The following is an 18,557-nucleotide window of genomic DNA, read 5'->3' on the forward strand; positions in this document are numbered from 1 at the left end:
CCGATAATCCGCCATTTTGCAATTCATCGCTAACTTTGTGCATTTTTCCTACGATTCTCGTGTGTTTTTCTGTACAATTGAATAATAATATTTTCAGCCAGTGCTGAATAAACCAGATCGTGGTTAAATACATTTGTGTGCATTGCTAACCGGAGCAACATTTGAATTGTTGTAGCAACGCAAAAGCAGCTACGACAAACCATCCCAGCTAGGTAAGTGTATGCCTGGGGACGCGCTGGAAAACGGGAAAAAAGCGAATTTACGGGCCAAATAAACGGGGTGAATGTGTGTGTGCAGTGTTGTGTTTTCCCGGATACATTTTCTGTGAAAAGTTTTGCCAATACACACAGTGAATGCCGATTTTTTTTTCACTTTTCGCCGCCAGTGTCTTTAGACCCCCCCCCTCCCGTACGCAGCCCAGATCGTTCTTTTGGCTTCCCGTTTACATTTACAACCACCCGAGCACACCCAGACACTCGCATTCTTGTCCTCTCCCTTGCGCTCTCAGGCCGGCATTCGTTTGGCCCCAGGTACAGAGCCGTCGCCGACGCCGACGCCGCCGCCGTTGTTGTTGCTGTTGTGTTGTCTCATCCGCTTCAGTCTCTTGTTTTGTTTTATTTTTCTCCACGCGCTTTTACCCACATGGTGCGGGGGGAGGAGCGCCCGCTCAACCGCACATGCCGGCGCATATAATTTCATTATAATTTATTTGTCTTTCTTTTTGCGGCAGAGATAAAATCAAAACAAAATAGTTTCGTTTGCTTGTCCCTCGTTCCCCGCTGATATTATTGCTCCGAAACATCTCCCACGCTTCGCTGGAGCCGACAACAAGTCGAGTTCAACGTTCGGCCACTTACATATTAGGAAGAGGCCTAACCTATATTTTATTCATAGTTACGGCTGTTGTTGTTGCTCCAGCATCTATCGACGAGTCGAACAGAGAGAGAGAGAGAGAGAGGGAGTTATCTGTGTGTGCTCCCATACATATTGGCGTGCCGTGTGTTAATGAGCGAAACAAACCCATCTTGTGAGTGCAACCTGGGCACACCTCATTATTACCCCCATCCCCCCTTCAAAACTCTTCACCCACTGGCACTATTAACTTTAGTCACAGCCTCCCTCCCTTTCTCGACTTTTGCTTTTGTTCTTGTTCTTTTGCTTCAACTTCGTTTCCAGTTCAGGCGAAAAAATTCGCTTTTATTTGCCTTGTTTGGTGTGTTTGCTCCCGTGCGCGTATGACGAGGATGGCATGTAGTGTCGGCATTCTTTTTTTTCGTATGAAGCAATCGCGTAGATATTTCCCAGCTATTTGCGCGCGTTCATTGACATTGAACTGAATTCTCTAGTAAATACTGAATTCCATTATGTTTTTTGCAGCTTATTGAGCGAGCTTTTGAGTGTTTGTCATCGTTGAATAAAAAACATGACAAGTAGGTATCCGCTCTATGCTTATGTTTGTTCTTTTGCAAAAATGCCCATAAATTTATCTTCAGAGGGGTGTATCATCGGCCTATATTTTAGAACACACAGACGCACACACACACACTCATATGCTTTCGCAATCGTTTTCTCTCTCCTTGTTTTTGCTGTTGTTGGTTTCCTCTTTGTGTGTTGTGTGCTCTCTTGTATATTCGTAAATAGGACCTAGAGATGTGATCTTCTCCCCCTCGTGCGTGCTCGTGTAAGCCTCTGCACGAACAGAAAAAAATGCACTTGGAAGCCATACGTTTAATAAATCTTCTCTCTTATATATGTCATCGATTGGGTTACTATATCTATTCTGTCAATTTATATAGCAAACTCCACTCAATCCATTGTGGCCTCTGGACTGGTAATTTTTCTCTATGCCTGCCCGTGCTCAACTCACGCCCATCTCTGGTGGAGGAGCGGAGCTCCCATATTTCATGTAAAATGTATTATGCTCGCCTTGTTTCCAATGCACTCAGCTGAGCATGGGAAAATGAAATAAATAACAAATAATACGGAGCTGGGATGCTGTCATTGTACCGCAATTCGTTGTCGGATGTTGGCGGCTTTGATGATTTCCCATATGACTATCGTTCCAGTTCCATTCCCATTCCAGATAGTTCAAATGTCGGTTCCCTTTGCCCGCATTTAAATATATCTAATAAGTATCTATTGGGTTTATGTATGCACAATATGGGGGTACATAACGAAAGAAATACGAACATTTTAGTCAACTTCGATTGTAATCGCTCTTCTCTTCTCTTTCCCTACTTCTTGGGGGCCTCTTCAGGCCAATTCCCATTCGCAATGACAATCGCAAAACATGTTCCACACAATGAATATTTTTGATAGCTTTTGTCTTCTCGAATGACGAATGAAAAAACGAAACAACGCAAATGTTTTTTGTTTTTTTTTTTTGTATGCAAATCGTAAAATAATACTTGAAACACGTTTCCCATCACCCCTTACCCCCGTCAACGAACGAGTTTTATTGATTTTGAAGCCTTGACTGGTGTGGTATTTCTATTTCTGCTGCACAATGATTCTTGGATTTCCAATTAATTAGCTGAAGATGAATGGCTCAAGATGCAGTTGATAGTTGATAAAGGTAAGGGTAAGGTACAAGGAACGAAATGGAGGAAGGATTGCGTGAGTAGGAGGAGGAGGAGGAAGCAAAGTACCTCTCAATCGAAGTCTTTTAATAATTCAACAAATTTTGGGGCGGAGACAAGGAGAGCTGGCAGCCAAAGACAAGTTTTACTGTAGCTCTCCGTGAAAGTTGGGACAGGACAGGACAGGACAGGTTAGAGCGGGATAGGAAGACGGCACACGCCATAAGCACATTAGTTATTAGCGCAGGGACCAGCAGGGACCCCACCTCCAACTACTATCCTCCCACACCCCCGTCTAAAGAGACACACGCGATGTCGATGGCTGGCGCTGGTGCTGGCTCCCGACTTGGCTCGCTAAGCACGCTGACATGTCCATAAAAGCCTTGAAGTGGACAGCACATGAACATTCACATACACATACAGATACAGGGCTGAAAGGGGGCGGCTATCTATTTTTCTAGCGCGGACGATGAGAATTGTCAATTGTATGCATTTCCGCTTTTGCCCTGCTTCTTTGCTCCACATTCTGGGTGGGGGTGGGTTATATTGTGTTGTTGTTGGCCATGGCGTCCATTAGCTGTTTTTCCGCTAAATTATAGAGTTGGAACGCATATACCCACCGCCCAATTACGCTGGCAAAAAAAAAAAAAAATGAAATGTGTCGGGGTTTCGGCGGAGGTGGACAGAAAAGGGATAGCCATGGATACACATACGTAAAAAAAAAATACCAGAGCTGACAACGTGATACAACACGCGACCACGGATAGAAAGGGAGATTGCCCTCCATGCCAGGGATGGCTTCACTGATTCCCACAAAACACCAGGATTAGTAATATATGACATTCTATTCCGATTTCAAAAAAAATATTTATGAGCCAGGCTGAATATTCAAAATTATAGTATACAGACAATAATCGGACACAGTATCTTCCAGTATCTTAGTGTCCAATATACAGATGTAAGTAAGTACATTTGATCTTACCAGCATTCTATAGCTGCATCTGTAAGCCGGGTAAGCTTTGCCTTAAGGAAGGGAATGGTGGTCACAACATTTATCACGATAATACACGCGAGTCACGTGCTCATCTCTAATGCTTGGAAAAGAGCAGGCACAGAAGGAAAAGCAAAAGAGCGTCGGGGACATGGGTGCGTGTGTATGTAAGTGTGTGTGTGTGTGTGTGTGACCCGACTCCTTTTGCTCTTTGGTGGGCAGCCCCGAACCGCGTTTTGATGTGGTTCGCCACGTCTCGCTGGACATGTGATCCCCTTTCGCTCTCTCCCTCTCCTCTCCTTCTCTCTTCATTTATTTTGTTCTTGTTTTTCTTTTGTTTTGTGGTCACCTGTATGTTTGCACGTGTGTGTGTGTGTGTGTGGAGGGCCCGGGGGGCATGTACACGAGTATTGTATAAAAAAAAAAAAGTTTCAAGCGCGTTCGCCCGGTGGACGAACAGCTTAAATTATTGTCGTTATTGCATTTGTTGTTGTTTTTTGTTGGGTGGGGGAGGGGCAGTACGAACCGTTGGATGGTGGGTGGTGAGTGGTGGGTGGTGGGACGGCGGCGTGTGCGCTGTCAAAGGCTATTTGAACAGGATGTGGACAGCAATCAAATGATTTTCACATAATTGCTTACCTGTCATTTGTGTCACTTTCAGGAATTCCAAGGCCTCGCTTCACTCTCCTACTCTCTTGTGCCTGCTCCTGGGGACCTGCTCCTGGGAAGCTGTGTTTACGTTCGCTAAGAGAGCATTTCCCACACTGACCGCTAAATGCAATCAGTGCGGGGCATCTAGGGTGCTTGCAAAGGGGAAGCAATCTTCTGGCCACTTCCGCACTTGCAGACACAAAGTTTCTAATGCCCTTTTGACCTGTGCCTGCGACGGTGCCTGGGCCTGGGCTTGGGCCCCGGTATCGGTCTCGTCCTGAGGCCATTGAAATTGTCCCTATAATTAGATCTCTGAGCTCCTGGGAACGGCTGTTCAAACTCTCAGAGTTTCATTAGGCTGCTTGCGGGGATGGGGCTTGCGTCTGCCGAGGATGGTCTTATGGGTGGCACATGGCATGGATGGGCTCTGGGTTCTTTCCCTTTGACGAACTACTGTTCGTCGATTTTGCAGCAATTACTTGAATAATGCATTTACAGTACACTGGGAATAAGGACCCGTATCGTATGCTCCTGCGAAACGAGAACTGTCCTCGCACCGACCGCAGAATGCAATCAGTGCAGCACCGCAGGGGCCCACCAAGGTGCTGGAAAGTACAGCCAATCTTCTCGACAATCTTCGCTCTTAGAAACAATAGTTGAATTCGCTTTTTCGCTCAGTGCAGCTTGCAGTCTAATGACCGCCTCATCCATCCACATCCATATTCTACTCGTAGATAGAACACAGACCCTCTAATGATATTTGTCCAGGTGAGCGCAATTTGTTGCATTTCACAGGCATTTAGCCAAGGAACCCAGCACCGAGGGTTGCAGGGACATGTATTGGGCTCTATCAATAGTTAAACGCTTTGATATCTTAGAAAAACGGTTAGGACCGACCTGCCTGCCACTGCTCCGACGACGACGACGACGACAACTACTCCTCCTGGTGCCTGCCATCTAAAATATGCATAATGGGAAAACATCAGCTGAAGTTTCATCTAAAATTCAAAGAAAACTGCACGAAGGCTGCAGTTCTTTACCTTCTGCTTCTCCAAAAAGGAGTCCACTATCCACTATTTATTCCTCCCCCTCGGCCACTCCTCCGGTTATTAGTCTAATGCCAAACTGTAAATTCATTACGCAGTCCCATGTACATGCACACATGCATATAGGCAATTTCTATATATGTAATATATAATGTACAAAGTTTTGAGCGTAGGTAGAGCAATGGGAGTTCTTGTACAGGGTGACCTACCACGACACAAACAAAAATTTTCCCAAAGAAGACTGTCCAGAAGTGACCGGGTCCCTAATACCACAGATAATCTGCTCTTACTTACCCACTCTCTAGGGTTTAGAGAAAGAGAAATTGTGGTATTTTTTATCTCTCTGCAACTCTCCATGAATAAGTTTTTAAATTAAGTAAATGTTAAATGAATATCGTGGGGAAATTCAGCATATCATCCATCCTGTATGTAATACATACATGCTACTATGTGTTCTTATATAAAGAATCTATACTCTGCTCCACATATGTGTTCCAAACCGAAATGCACTTCCTCCCCCACAAATATCGCTGTATGTACACGAGTCCCATACATTCTTCGATACGTTTCGTACATAGGGAAGGAATAGTCTATTCTATATATTCGGTATTCTGTATTCCCCTATAGAACGATTTGTGTTATGGTCAGTCCAGTACAATTATCCCGGTTGCCTAGCATCCGGTACGCCATAGGCGGGCACTTACCCTATTTGAGGTATTGTCACTTGGTACATTTGTACGAATTCTATTGGTCGGCGATTTCCGCTGTCATATATCCGATCCCCAATAGCTGCCGATTGGCCAGCCCCCAGGATGCCATATCGAAGGATTTTTCGTATAAATAGCACCCGTTCTGGTGTCTACTATTCATTAGTTTTTCTACAGGACTCACAAGCGGTGCTCTTTGCTCCTCTGCTATCCTTTGGTATCGTCTGGACGATAGACGAGTCTTAGTATTATGTAACTGTCGAGTGGAAAAGTTTGAAAAGTCAGTGGAATGTGAGGGGAAGTCTGTGCGATGTACCCGAATAAAAGCATAAAAATATTCAAGTGATTCATTGTGATATTTTTTTTGAAAAGCAAAAAGAAAAGAAGGTAATTCTGTGAAGGACTACAAGATCATTCTATAAGCATAAGAGATTGCCCCCGCCACGAGACGAGCTCTTCGTTTTCTCAGTTTTTTTTAGTTTTTCCAACAATATTCTAATATATTGTTCGCTGTTAGATAAAAGCGGTCCCGAATGGAAGGTGGTGGCGGCAGTCCTTTCCCTAAGCTCTTCCCACACATCTAACAGCTCTGCAGTAGTTTCGTAGTACAGTCTCGCTCAACAATTCCCAATTTCAATTTCAAGCTGAGTCACTCGGGGGGCACTCGACAAATTCGTTTAATCTTCCATTGCCTCAACCGCCGCTTTGGCCATTGTTATAGCAATATCCGACAGATTTTTGACAACTTAACAGCAGCAGCAGCAGCAGCTTGGACAATTGATGTTTTGACATGTGGAAACTCCATAAAAAAAAAAAACAATACCAGCAGAAAAGAGAGAGCTGAGCATTTAGAGAGCGACATTTCAAATACCCTTGCAGCAGGTTTATTTTACAATTCTGTAATACAGATAAATGTAGTAGATAAAGGTGGATAGGAAGAGGTTTAGATGCTAGAGCTGTACAGATTGACGGCTAGACAGAATTATAGATGAAATGGCAAATATATTTACCTATCTAATAAATTTGAAATAGAATAGACTGAAATTCCGCTGCTATAAGGGTATACAAAGGCCTAAAGTGCTAAAAAAAATTTTGTGTGGGCAGGCGAGAGTCCACCGACAAAGCCCCCGACAAATAGTTGGATCAAAGTCTCAGCCTCTTGGCGTTTTTCTATGTAAATGAATAATTTCTCGTTAAATATTGTATAATTGTATATTCCACACGTTTGCTCTCAATTATGCAAGCAGAACGTGGCAGTGGCAGCCGTATGAGTATTGTATAAATAGAGTTCTGTTTGAGCGTTGGCTGTCTGGCATTTCCGCCATTTGTGTGTTCGTGGAAGAGGAGGGGGGAAGGAGGGCCCGTGGCTTGTGGCATAGGGCGTAGATGCAACCCAGCGTCGGCTCACGAATGAATCTCGGTCATGTGGAGCTGCAGCTGCAGCTGTGGCTCTCGAATCGTCGGATCCAAGCAGAGCTTGAATTGAATTGTTATTTAATTGCACACACACTCACCTGACGCCTGACGCCTGAGGCCATCTGTGACTCTGATCGGCCCACATCGATTTATTTGTCGCTGCCGATCCGCTACGATCCGCTCAGCACTGTCTGTCAGTTCGATTCCGAGCGACCAGAGATCAGCACAGTATCTGAGCTGCAAACCATTAAAAATATATAATCAAATTCCATTTTCGGATTTTGTACGTTTTGCAGAGAGAATAAGAATGAAGCGTGAAATGAACGATGCAGGAGACGGACCACAGGACCAGAAGCGCAACCGCCGCAATGAGGACACCGTGCGCATATTAATTCCAAGCAGTGTAAGTATGCTTGGAGAGTGCTTGGATCCTTGGAGAGCCTTTGCTATTCAAACTCCTCTCTCGCCCTCGTTCTCGATCTTTATGTTTCCTTCTATTTGACAGATCGCTGGCGCTGTGATTGGCAAGGGAGGACAGCACATCCAGAAGATGAGGACTCAGGTACTATATGAAATCACCCACCCACCAACCCACGACAATCACTCAAAAAAACCAAAAATCAAAGGAAAATCAAAGAAAAGAAAAGAAAAAAAAGAACAAAAATCTGCATAACAATCACAATTGAAGCGTCTAGTATTATTTAAAAGTACATTTATAATTTTTTTTGCACCACAAAAATTAGAAAGTTGAAAGCAAATCGAAACCCAATCGAGATTCCATCCCAAAAGCGTCTGTCTCTCTGTCTCTGTCATCGTGTGTGTCTCTCTCTCTCTCCTGCGAACTCTCTGTCACTGTCTCTCTATCTCGCATCCTGTCTCTACCACCCCCAAAACCCCAACCCCCGCTCGGAACTTCAGAAACGAGAGCTCCAATCCAAATCCAATCCGAACCGAAGCGAGGCGAACCAAGAACCAAACCAAAACCGAACCAAATCTTGTCTTCTGTGCCGGTCTGGTCTGCCCTTCCATACCCCTACCACCACCACCACCACCACCACCACCACCACCACCACTCTTTCCCTCTCTATCTCTCTTTCTGTCTCTGTAAGCGGATCCTGCCAGTCTCTCTCTCTCTCTCTCTCTCTGCAGCAGCGAGGAATCGAAATAAGATTAAACACGCTTCTCACTTACTAACGGGTGTCTGCCACTCAGCTTAACTCTCTCTCCTATCTCTCTCTCTCTCTATCGTCTCTACCGTCTATATTGTCTCTGGTTTCTTCTTATTTATCGTTTCGTTTCTCAAAAAGGATGTTCCAAGCAATAGATAAGAAATGTGTGTAATCCCAGGAACATCTGAATCCGAAATGTAATATACTACAGGCGCTTTTTTTTATTTTTAAATGAAACTTGGAGAAATATCCCCCCCTTTTTATTTTGGTGAACTATAACTTAAATAGGAACAAGACCTACAACAACAACAACAATAAAAAAAAGAAACATCTACAACAACAAACAATAAAAACGATAGATTTACACGCTAATTAACCTTTTAACTAAATGAACAATTTTCTCTCTCTCTCTCTTCTCTCTCTCTCTCTCTCTCTTCTTGCGTACACCCCATATATGTAACAAATTGTTTGAAAAAAAAATTATATATATAAAAAAAATATAATAATTCGTCGGTTCGCACGCCCAACAAAATCTTCAACCGATCCGACCAAAAACAATCGCCCGATCCGCCCGCCCGCACCGTCACTCTGCACCGCTGGTCTCCATGGTCTCTGGTCTCTGGTCTATGTCCCACCCGGATACTGGGTAACCGATCGATCTGAATCTGAATCCCGAATCTAAATCTGTATCTGAATCTGAATCTGAACTGGCCCGATGATACCAAATACCAATACCAAATACCAATTACCAAATGCCGAATCGATATAATCTGATATCTGAACATCCATGTATAAATGATGTATATGCATATGTCTATGAACCCATATTCCCATATATGTACGGTACGTTTGTATCTGTGTGGATGCTTGGGCCCTGTCCCTTCTCCTTGCGATGTACCTGGTCTATATGTCTCTATGGCGTGAACAAACGGCGTATCAATCAACCAAATGTAAAAAAATATATACATATATGTATGTATATTACGTCCATCGACCGAATGACCGCCTGTCTGCCCGCCCGCCCATCGACCGACCGACCGTCTGCCCGCCCGCCCATCGACCGACCGCCTGTCTGCCTGTCTGCCCGACCGCCCGCCCGCCCGCCTGCCTGACATAACGCCCGACCGCCCATCCGCCCGTGTCTTCGATATATATATGTGTATGTGTGCGCGTCTGTGTGGCACAAACAGTATAAAGCAGCTGTGTCTGTCGACGATTCCCAAGGCCCCGAACGGTAAACCACATACAAATCTTTAACCTTACCAATAATTAGATACTATATAATCTGCATCTCTCCTGTACAAGCCATATTGAAATTGAATTGACGAGAACAGAGCTGAAACCGAACCCGAACCCGAAACCGAAACCCAATCGAGTTTGAGCTCTTGTCAGCCCTAGCCTTAGCCTTAGCCCATACATATTGCATAGATCTACATATATCTTTGTCTTTGTCTTTGTCATGTATTTATCCAAATATTGTGTGTTGTATCCTCCCATGCCTTTACGTATGCCAGGCGCACAGTATCCTGTATATCCAGTATCCAGTTTTGTAGTTTGTGATGCCCAGAAGGTCGCCTTCTTAGCCCGAATCTAACTTGATCTCGCTCTTGCTAAAAACCTAATCCTAATCGCATACTAATCCACAATGCACCCCGTACCATGTGCCATGTTTAACCCAATCCATTCCCAAATGCACGGCCTGAGCTTAAACTCTGAAGGAACCGAGAATCGAAAGGCCTGAGATCCTGAGATCCTGGGATCCTGGGATCCTGGGATCATCCATTTGCCGACATCCCAAGTCCCCCAGCAAGAGTCTTGCGTGTCCTTGTGGTGGTATTACTCGTACTTTGTGATATATGATATGACATGGAATGGCACTTGGGAGGGAATCTCCATCTCTCTCCCTCTTGTTCTCTATCTATTTTATCACCGATTCTCTATCTGGCAAAGTTTGTTCTCTAGTTCTCCCAACATTAAAGAAGGCCATTTTTAGACCTGAATTAATTTCTAGTTTATCTGCAATTCTAATATGTGTTTTTCCCCTCACTTTTCTCTCTCTCTCTCTCTCTCTCTCTCTCTCTCTCTTTCTTGTTTTTCTATCCACTTAACATCCTCTAAAAATCTCTATGCACGCCTAACCGCTCGCTCAACACCGAACACAGGACCATCCAAATCTCGGCGGATATCGAGGCCACTCTGGAGATAATCACCGAAATGCTGAAATACTTTGAAGAGGTAAGTGGCGCGGCGCAATTGTAACGTGATATGATTCTCACAAACGATAACTCGATTTTTTTCCTCGCATCCAGCGCGATGAGGACTTTGATGTGCGCCTATTGATCCATCAGAGCTTGGCCGGCTGCGTTATAGGCAAAGGTGGACAGAAGATCAAGGAGATACGCGATGTGAGTAAATGCAAACAATTTCCATTCCCATTCCGTACTGTCGCGGTGTAGCTGGGGTCCCCTCAAAACAGAGTAGACACAGATCGGTGGCAATGGGAGGCGGAGTAGCTGCTTTGTAAATGGGAATGGTCTTGCTCCCTGTTCTTCCCATTGCTTCGAAATGTATTCTTTGGTAAAAGAAAATGCCCGAGAATGCAAAAACAAAATAAATGCTAGTCGTCCTCGAGACTAAGACCGATGCTCGGCAAAACCAAATACATTTCGTGTTCGTGATGTGGCGCACATTTTTGTATAACGTTTTGAATGTTTTTGCTGATAACATATTTAGTTGAAAAGTATTTCCGCTATTCCGCTTTTTGAGTCCCCGCAGATGTCTGTCCGCGGTGCGTGTCCTTTGTTTGCCTGTTATCCCCCATCGCCATACCCATGCCGAGTGTCCTGCGGTCAAGGGACATCGCTGGCCAACCATGACGCTCGCATGAAGTCTAACATAATTGGGCTTATAACTATTATGCTGTGCCTGAGGACGAGGTGGGGGATGAGGATGAGGAGGTGTGTCATTCAGGCTATGTGATACGTGGGAATATTTGACATGTTTTTGACGTTCCTAGCAGCGGAGGGAGGCGGCGACGGCGACGGCGACGGCGACGGCGACGGCGGCTGCGAGAGTGCCACGTGAAGTTGAAACCCGTCAACATAACTTTGCGCTTGGCTAAATCGAAAACTTTGTACGAGGACAAAATTCCTGCTGCCTGTCGCCTGCTGGCTGCTGCCTGCTGCTCCGCGTGCAGGTCTCTGTTTGCGACAGGAGAATGCATCTCCATCGATGTTGTTAGGGAATCGATCGAATGGATAGCAATACGAGGACAAGAGTCTGTGTGAATGCTCATGCAGCGGAGGAGGAATCTGTTGCTGACGTCTGCTGCTACAACTCTTGCATAACACACTTGTCACTGCCGCTTTATTGAAGCTGAAGCTCGAGCTTCGTCTAGTGCATTCAAAACGGCTGACACGTGAGGTTGGGTCGGCATGTGGCAGGAGGTAGGAGGTAGGAGGCAGCACGTCAAACGCTTTTCAATTGCGCAATTCGCAAGTTCAAAATAATCAGAAATGTCTCCCCTATCAGAGCAGAGGTGCTGCTGCGTTCAATTAGGATACGAGGTGCAGTTAAGTGGAACGCATGTCCTTCCAGGCGTAGTAGCTGAATCAGCAGCTGGAGGTGGAGCTGGCTGGGTGCTCATTAATTAGCGACAAGTGGGTCTGCATTTTAATTGGAATGTCCTGCGCGCTTTTCTGGCTCTGCTCTGCTCCGCTTTACTGCTTTGCTTTGCTTTGTTTCCCCCTTCCGCCAGCTTTGAATATAATATCGCACACTTATTCTCCCCCTGAAGCCGCCCCAAATGCTCCTCATGCATATTCAGATTTCTCTGCTGCTGCTGCTGCTGCTGCTGCTGCACTACTTCTATGGAGGTCAACAAGTCCACGGCAGCAGGCAGAAAGGAGCTTCCTCCTGAGACTCGTACTCCTTCCCTTTATTATGGGTTTCTTATTCGTGTAGCATCCTTGCAGCTGTCGTCGTCTGTTGAGCTACTGCTTTGATGGCCACAGCAGATGATGATGATCAGCCTCCAGCAGCAGCAGCAACAGCAACAGCATCAGCATCAGCATCCGTGGGGCAGCATCAGCATCTTCAACTGTGTCTGCCTCAAAGCATGTGTTTGTCGTTTATACATTTGTACCTTTTCTTTAGTCTGTGCTGAAAAGGAAGTCGTCCTCGTTTCCATCTTCATTGTTGCGGCAAGAACAACGGCAGGAGCAGCAGCAGCAGCAGCAGCAAGAGCAACAACAGCAAGGCCTGGCCTGGCCAGCAGCTGTTTCCATTCAGTCAGCCATTCGGCCTCCCCCCATTCTCCCTTAGTCTTCTGTCTTCTGCCATTTCCCGCTCTGACTTTCTGTCTTTGGCCGCTGCAAAGCCGGTTTACGTTCGGGTCTCCCTTTGCCAAGGGAGTACCGAGCCTGAGGTTAAAGTAATTGCTTACTTCTGGCATCTAATACGTCCTTGGCAGAGTCTATTCCAGACTATTTTTAATACACATTTCCCCCGAACTTGCAGAGCGCCAGATCTGTCGCATTATCCGGACATGTGTTCCCCTATAGTGCGTCGATAGCAGCTACTGCGTGCCTAGAGAGCTCAGTCGTCAGGTTTCATGCCTGTGTGCCGTGTGCCGTGTGCCCCCCCATTAAAATGTTGTCCTGTGCCAAGGAGGCAGCCGGCAAGGAGCGGGGGAAGATGGCATCTGCCACTGCAGCGGCAGTAATAATGAGCGACAGCTGCTTCAACTACGACTGATCCTGCAGCCGTCATCCTTTGTGCGTCTGTCTGTAAATCCAGAAATGCCCTAAAATGCATTCGAGGATTGAACGTGCCTTTGGGCCTGGTCTGGCTTTGTTCCTGCGCTCTTCTTTCTCTCTGCTTGCCGTCTGCCGCCTGCGGCTTACATTTGTTGCACGCTGTTCGCCTTAATGAATGCCAAACAGGTGCTACGTACACTCTTAAGCATACTTATAAGAAACAAACAAACAAAAATACTCTTTGAAGTTTGTAAAAATTACCTTTTAGTGAAGTAGTGGAGGAAAACTAGAAAACATATTGATGAAAGGGCGGAGAATGCAACAAAAAACTTTTCGTATATACTAAATATAAAAAGGAAAAATTGAGAGTTGAATAGTTTGGCTGAGAGACAAGCCAACACAGATATCTGTATGAAAAGTTTTATATGTTTCATAGAGGTTTCATAGGTTCCTATAAATTAAAACGTTCTACACAGTTCTGAGACGAGAAAAAAGCCCCCTTCATTGGACGAATTTCGTCCTGGCATCTACATCTGGGCGGTCTGTGGCTGCTGAAGTGAGTTTTGTGATTATCATTTGATTACTAAAGGCATCGGCTTATAGCAGGGGAAGTTGTATCGTTGTATCAATATCCGGTTTATTTTCCGATGGCATCAAATTATTTTGGAGGTTCTACACACTTCCGCCTGGTTTGTTGCATCCTTCCTCATTCTGCTCTCTCGTCCCTCCACGCTCTTTCAGCCACTTGAAGAGTACGAGTGTTATACGGAACATACATCCGTAATTGATACACCACTGGACAACTGTACTCCAGTTTTGCTCCTCATCTGTGTGGTTGTGTGTGTGTGTGTGTGTGTGTCTGTAAAACAGTTGTGGTCACAAAAATGGTATCTGTTCTTCATTTTGCATATTTTGTGTGGCTGTTTTGCACTACTATCGTCGTGTCCGCAGCTGTTGGTAAAAGTTTTTTTAATTGCTGCCGTCGTAATTGAATTTTGATTGCCTTTTGCTGGGAGAGATGCGTCTCCCCCTCTCCACCACCACGGCGTGCTTAGGATGATCTCTCTCCCCCCCCCCTCTCCTCTCATTATTCTTCTTCCTCTGCTGCTGCTGGTGGCGACGATGGGGATCTAAGGCGCCTTGGTAATCCCCTATAATCTTTTAATGGAGCACCATCGATGCATACATGAATCACTTAAAGATTTTGCATATCAATTGAATGCGATTTTTGTTGTTAATGATGCTGCCCCCCTGCCCGCTCTTTGACCCTTGAGTAGTTGCCTGTGGGTGGATGTGTGTGTAGAACTATGTAAAGTTGTTGTTTGATTATGCCCAAAACATTTACTTTCAGTTTTTTATTTGTTGTCCCCCTCATCTGCGCCTGCGCACACAGCATAACAAAAGCAAAAAAATAAACGAAAACATTTAAATGAGGCGAAAGGAAAAATACACCGGTTCCGTTTGCTGCCAGCGAGAGCAGAAAGCAGAGCGGCAGCGGCAGCGGCAGCGGCAGCGAAGAGCGTCGGCGGCCGCCGATGAAGAGCAGCAGCAGCTGCTGCACACAGCAGCCTGCGTATCCTTTTTGGGCCTGACATGACACACACAAACAGCCACAAATACATGCTAACACACGAACATCGGAAGACGAAGAAGAGACGCGACGCACATGCTGTTGCCTGACTGCCTTTCTGTATGTGCTTCCATTTTTTTTCTCTTTCCCATTCGTTCTCCCGCTCTCTCTCTCTCTCTCTCTGTGTGTGTGTGTGTGCTCTGCCGACGTCCTGCCTGCGTCTTCGTCTCGGTCTCCTTACATGGCAACTGGCAATCGTTGAACCCAATTATTTCGACATTGGCGCTGGTCGCGCACAGTACTGTTCCACTCTTCTCTCCGTTTATCTGTCAGCGGTCGGTGCTGCTGCTTCTCCTGCTGTTAACATAATTAAGCAAACAGTGATGAAAAAAATAAGAACTAAATACATCTATAATCTCAAATTCAGTGGAAAATGGTATGCAATTGCAAAGTGGATAACAAACTAATAAAAGGTATAGACAAGAGTTCTATAAACTAATTATTTACACATTCTAATGATCGGTTAGTAGTTGGAGATTCTCGGAGATATATGAATATAATTGCTGGCCCCACGTTGCACATGCCTCAGTGGCGCTGATGTGCGTGGGTGTCCTTTTAGGGACCAAGAGTGACCCCTTGACGGCGCCAAACAACAACAAAAAAAAGTTGGAAAGGAATTTAATGATTTTCTCTCGTATGATTGGGAATAAAATCTACTATAGATTTGGAGAGGCGGCGACACGCCCTGGCCAATAAATTTGGTCTCGTTTCGTGGGACAGCTAAAAGTATGCTATGGTTTTTTTTTTTTTGTATTTTAATATTCGATCTATGTGTGTCAGCCATACATAGAGAGGGGGTGGAGCACGAGTCTGTTGTCATGTTTTAATTTCATAGATTTGATTCAGGGATTCTCAGAGGCGCTGGAATGCTCGTCGGACCTCGTTCTTTCATTTATGTATGTTTGTGTTTGTGTTTGTGTTTGTGTGACTCAACGCTTTTGGCCTGGCCATTCATAAGGCTCCACATCCTGTACGCCCCTTGAGCCACAAGGGTGATGTGATGTGAATGAAGGCATGCGGGAATTAGGGGGCCGAGGAAACACTTCAGAATTTTGATGTCGCCATTGTTGTCTGGAGCACACGCAACGAGTTGTCGCCTGGGAGTAGCTGTAGCCGAGGGGGTAGAGGATAGAACCGGATAGCTCGAAGGGAACATGACGCAGCCTTTGGTCATTGCTACACACACACACGCGTACACACAAACACACACACACAAACACACAGACAGAGAGAGTCGAGAAGGGAGCACGCAATGGGCCTAGGAATGATGCAATCATCAAGCGGCAGGCAGCTAGGCGGCACCAACGAAATTTATGAAAAACTAAGGAAATACATATGTGTTCAGGCACGACAAAGCAGGGAGCGGAACAGAGAGGCCTGAAGGCCCTGCAACGGAAGCGGGACGAACTGAGGACTCCAGGCATTGACACACACACACACGAACAGAAACAGAAATCTGTTCCATCCGCTCCCCACCTGCTTCCCCTCTTAAGTGGCTATCGAATTTCCCCATTTACACTTCCGCTGCAGACAAAAAAGGGGTCGGGGGGTGCAGGCAAAGCCAGAGGCAGAGGCAGAGGCAAGAAGAACTTCCTGCCACTTTACATGCAGCCAGCGAGAGGGAAGCAGCAGAAGGCAGCTGCCCCGAAACATTCGATGGCGCGCAGGTAGAAGACCTCATTCTGAGTGCCTGTGTCTGACAGCTGCTGCTTCATGCTGATTAGGAGCCATTGCCCGCTGTGGCAGGATGCACGACAGGACACACATACGTACACGTATACGTACAGAAACGGACGGTACGGGTCACGGCCAGAGCCAGTGTCTGTGTCATGGCCAAATTGATTTGAACTCGGCTCTCAATAGACCTTGACCAGAATAGATTTGCTATGGACTCTGTGTCTGTGTGCGGGTCGTCCTTTGTCCTGATTTCTGGGAAATGATAGCCCCTTGGGCTTAGGCTTAGGCCCAGGCCTAGGGCTGGAAAGCAGGGCCTCAGCGGGATACTACTCATGTTTCCAGAAACTCTACCTCAAAGCGCAGAAACTAATCTCCTTTCTGATCTATCCACTTACAGCGCATCGGCTGCCGCTTCTTGAAGGTATTCTCCAATGTGGCTCCGCAGAGCACAGATCGCGTGGTGCAGACGGTGGGCAAGCAGGCCCAGGTCATCGAGGCGGTGCGCGAGGTGATCACCCTCACCCGGGACACGCCCATTAAGGGGGCTATCCACAACTATGATCCGATGAACTTCGACCGCGTCTATGCGGATGAGTACGGCGGCTATGGCACCGGCAGTGGCAGCACTCGGCCCAGCCAGCGAGGAGGCAACCGCAACGGGGGAGCAGGAGCGGCTGGTGCTGGTGGCGCTGCTGGTGGCGGCAACGGCGGAGGATTCGGCGGTAATGCTGGCGGAGGACGCGGCAGTGGCGGTGGGGGACGTGGCGCCGAACGCTTTGGTGCAGGCGCCGGAGGCGCTGGCGTAGGAGGAGTCGGCGGAGGTGGCGGCATGGGACAGCGGGACAATCCCTTCATCAACCCGTGGGCCAACGGCGGTGGCGGTGATGTGGATGGCTTCGGCAATGCTAGTGGCGGTGCCGGCGGCTTTGCAGGCGCTGGTTTTGGCGGAGGCAGCGGCGGACCCTTTGGCGGTGGCGGCAGCTTTGGCAACAACGGCTTTGGCGGCGGTCCCGGTGACTTTGGAGGCAACAACGGCAGCTTTGGCCAGAGCCAGGGCAGCAACAGCCTGCCAAGTCTTGGCAACTTCAGCCAGAGCCAGGGCGGCACCAATAGTCTGCCCAGTCTGGGCAGCTTTGGCCAGAATCAGGGCGGCAACAGCGCCTTGGGCAACGGCCTGGGTGGCGGCAGTGCCAACAACGGGGGCGTTGGAGCCCTGGGCGGTGCTAATGGCGCGGGTGGATTCAACGCTGGCGGCGGCAGCGGAGGCAACGGGAGCCCAAATGCTCCGACCAATGTGCCGCAGGGTCATGACCCCAACAACAGCACACAGGTCACCATTCCAAAGGAGGTGAGTAGTGGATCAGACATATCTTTCCATCACTTTGATTGCTAATCATTATGATTTGTTTGTTTCGCAGTTGGCTGGCGCCATCATTGGCAAGGGAGGCGGCCGCATCCGCCGCATTCGGAACGAGTCCAGTGCGTACATAACCATCGACGAGCCCCTGCCCAACTCGAACGATCGCATAATCACCATCTCGGGCACGCCCAAGCAAATACAAATGGCCCAGTATCTGCTGCAACAGAGGTTGGTGTCGCAAACAGACTAAGCAGATCAAAGTATGCACTCAACTCCTTCTCATTTGACTAACCCGAAACCACACATCACACACATTACACTCTCCAGTCCTATTCCCATTCCCATTCCCACTTCCATTGCCATTCTCACTGTCAAGCTAGTTCTGTGCGCAATTAACTCGGAAACGGTGCCTCAAGTCGTGGGTCCTAAGTGTGCTAAGTGCTTGATCGTATGTCGTCTATTTTAACTCGCAAATCAAATCGCTCCATCCAAACTAACTAACCGATTGGCCTCTCCTGGGAGTGTATTCCGTATGGAAGACTAGTGATTTTGTTGTTTGGTCTCTGCTAATAAC

At 46.8% G+C, this 18,557-nt stretch overlaps 1 protein-coding gene across 3 annotated transcripts in view; it reads left to right on the forward strand.

Annotated features, from left to right (window-relative positions):
• LOC117185767 (heterogeneous nuclear ribonucleoprotein K) overlaps positions 1-18,557 on the forward strand; it is a 19,308-nt gene continuing 751 nt past the window's right edge. The window contains exons 1-8 of one of the 3 annotated variants that reach the window (XM_017292762.2): positions 1-212; positions 7,687-7,793; positions 7,896-7,952; positions 9,750-9,793; positions 10,722-10,794; positions 10,869-10,964; positions 17,021-17,971; positions 18,042-18,243. In XM_017292762.2, the coding sequence (XP_017148251.1) occupies positions 7,698-7,793; positions 7,896-7,952; positions 9,750-9,793; positions 10,722-10,794; positions 10,869-10,964; positions 17,021-17,971; positions 18,042-18,233 (1,509 nt within the window). In that variant the 5' untranslated portion in view covers positions 1-212; positions 7,687-7,697 and the 3' untranslated portion in view covers positions 18,234-18,243. Of the gene's footprint in view, positions 213-7,686; positions 7,794-7,895; positions 7,953-9,749; positions 9,794-10,721; positions 10,795-10,868; positions 10,965-17,020; positions 17,972-18,041; positions 18,244-18,557 lie in introns of those variants that run through there. The other 2 variants (XM_017292760.2, XM_017292763.1) reach the window with 2 other exon arrangements.

This window comes from Drosophila miranda, chromosome 3 (genome assembly GCF_003369915.1).
Source record: "Drosophila miranda strain MSH22 chromosome 3, D.miranda_PacBio2.1, whole genome shotgun sequence".
In the NCBI taxonomy this organism is placed as follows: domain Eukaryota; kingdom Metazoa; phylum Arthropoda; class Insecta; order Diptera; family Drosophilidae; genus Drosophila; species Drosophila miranda.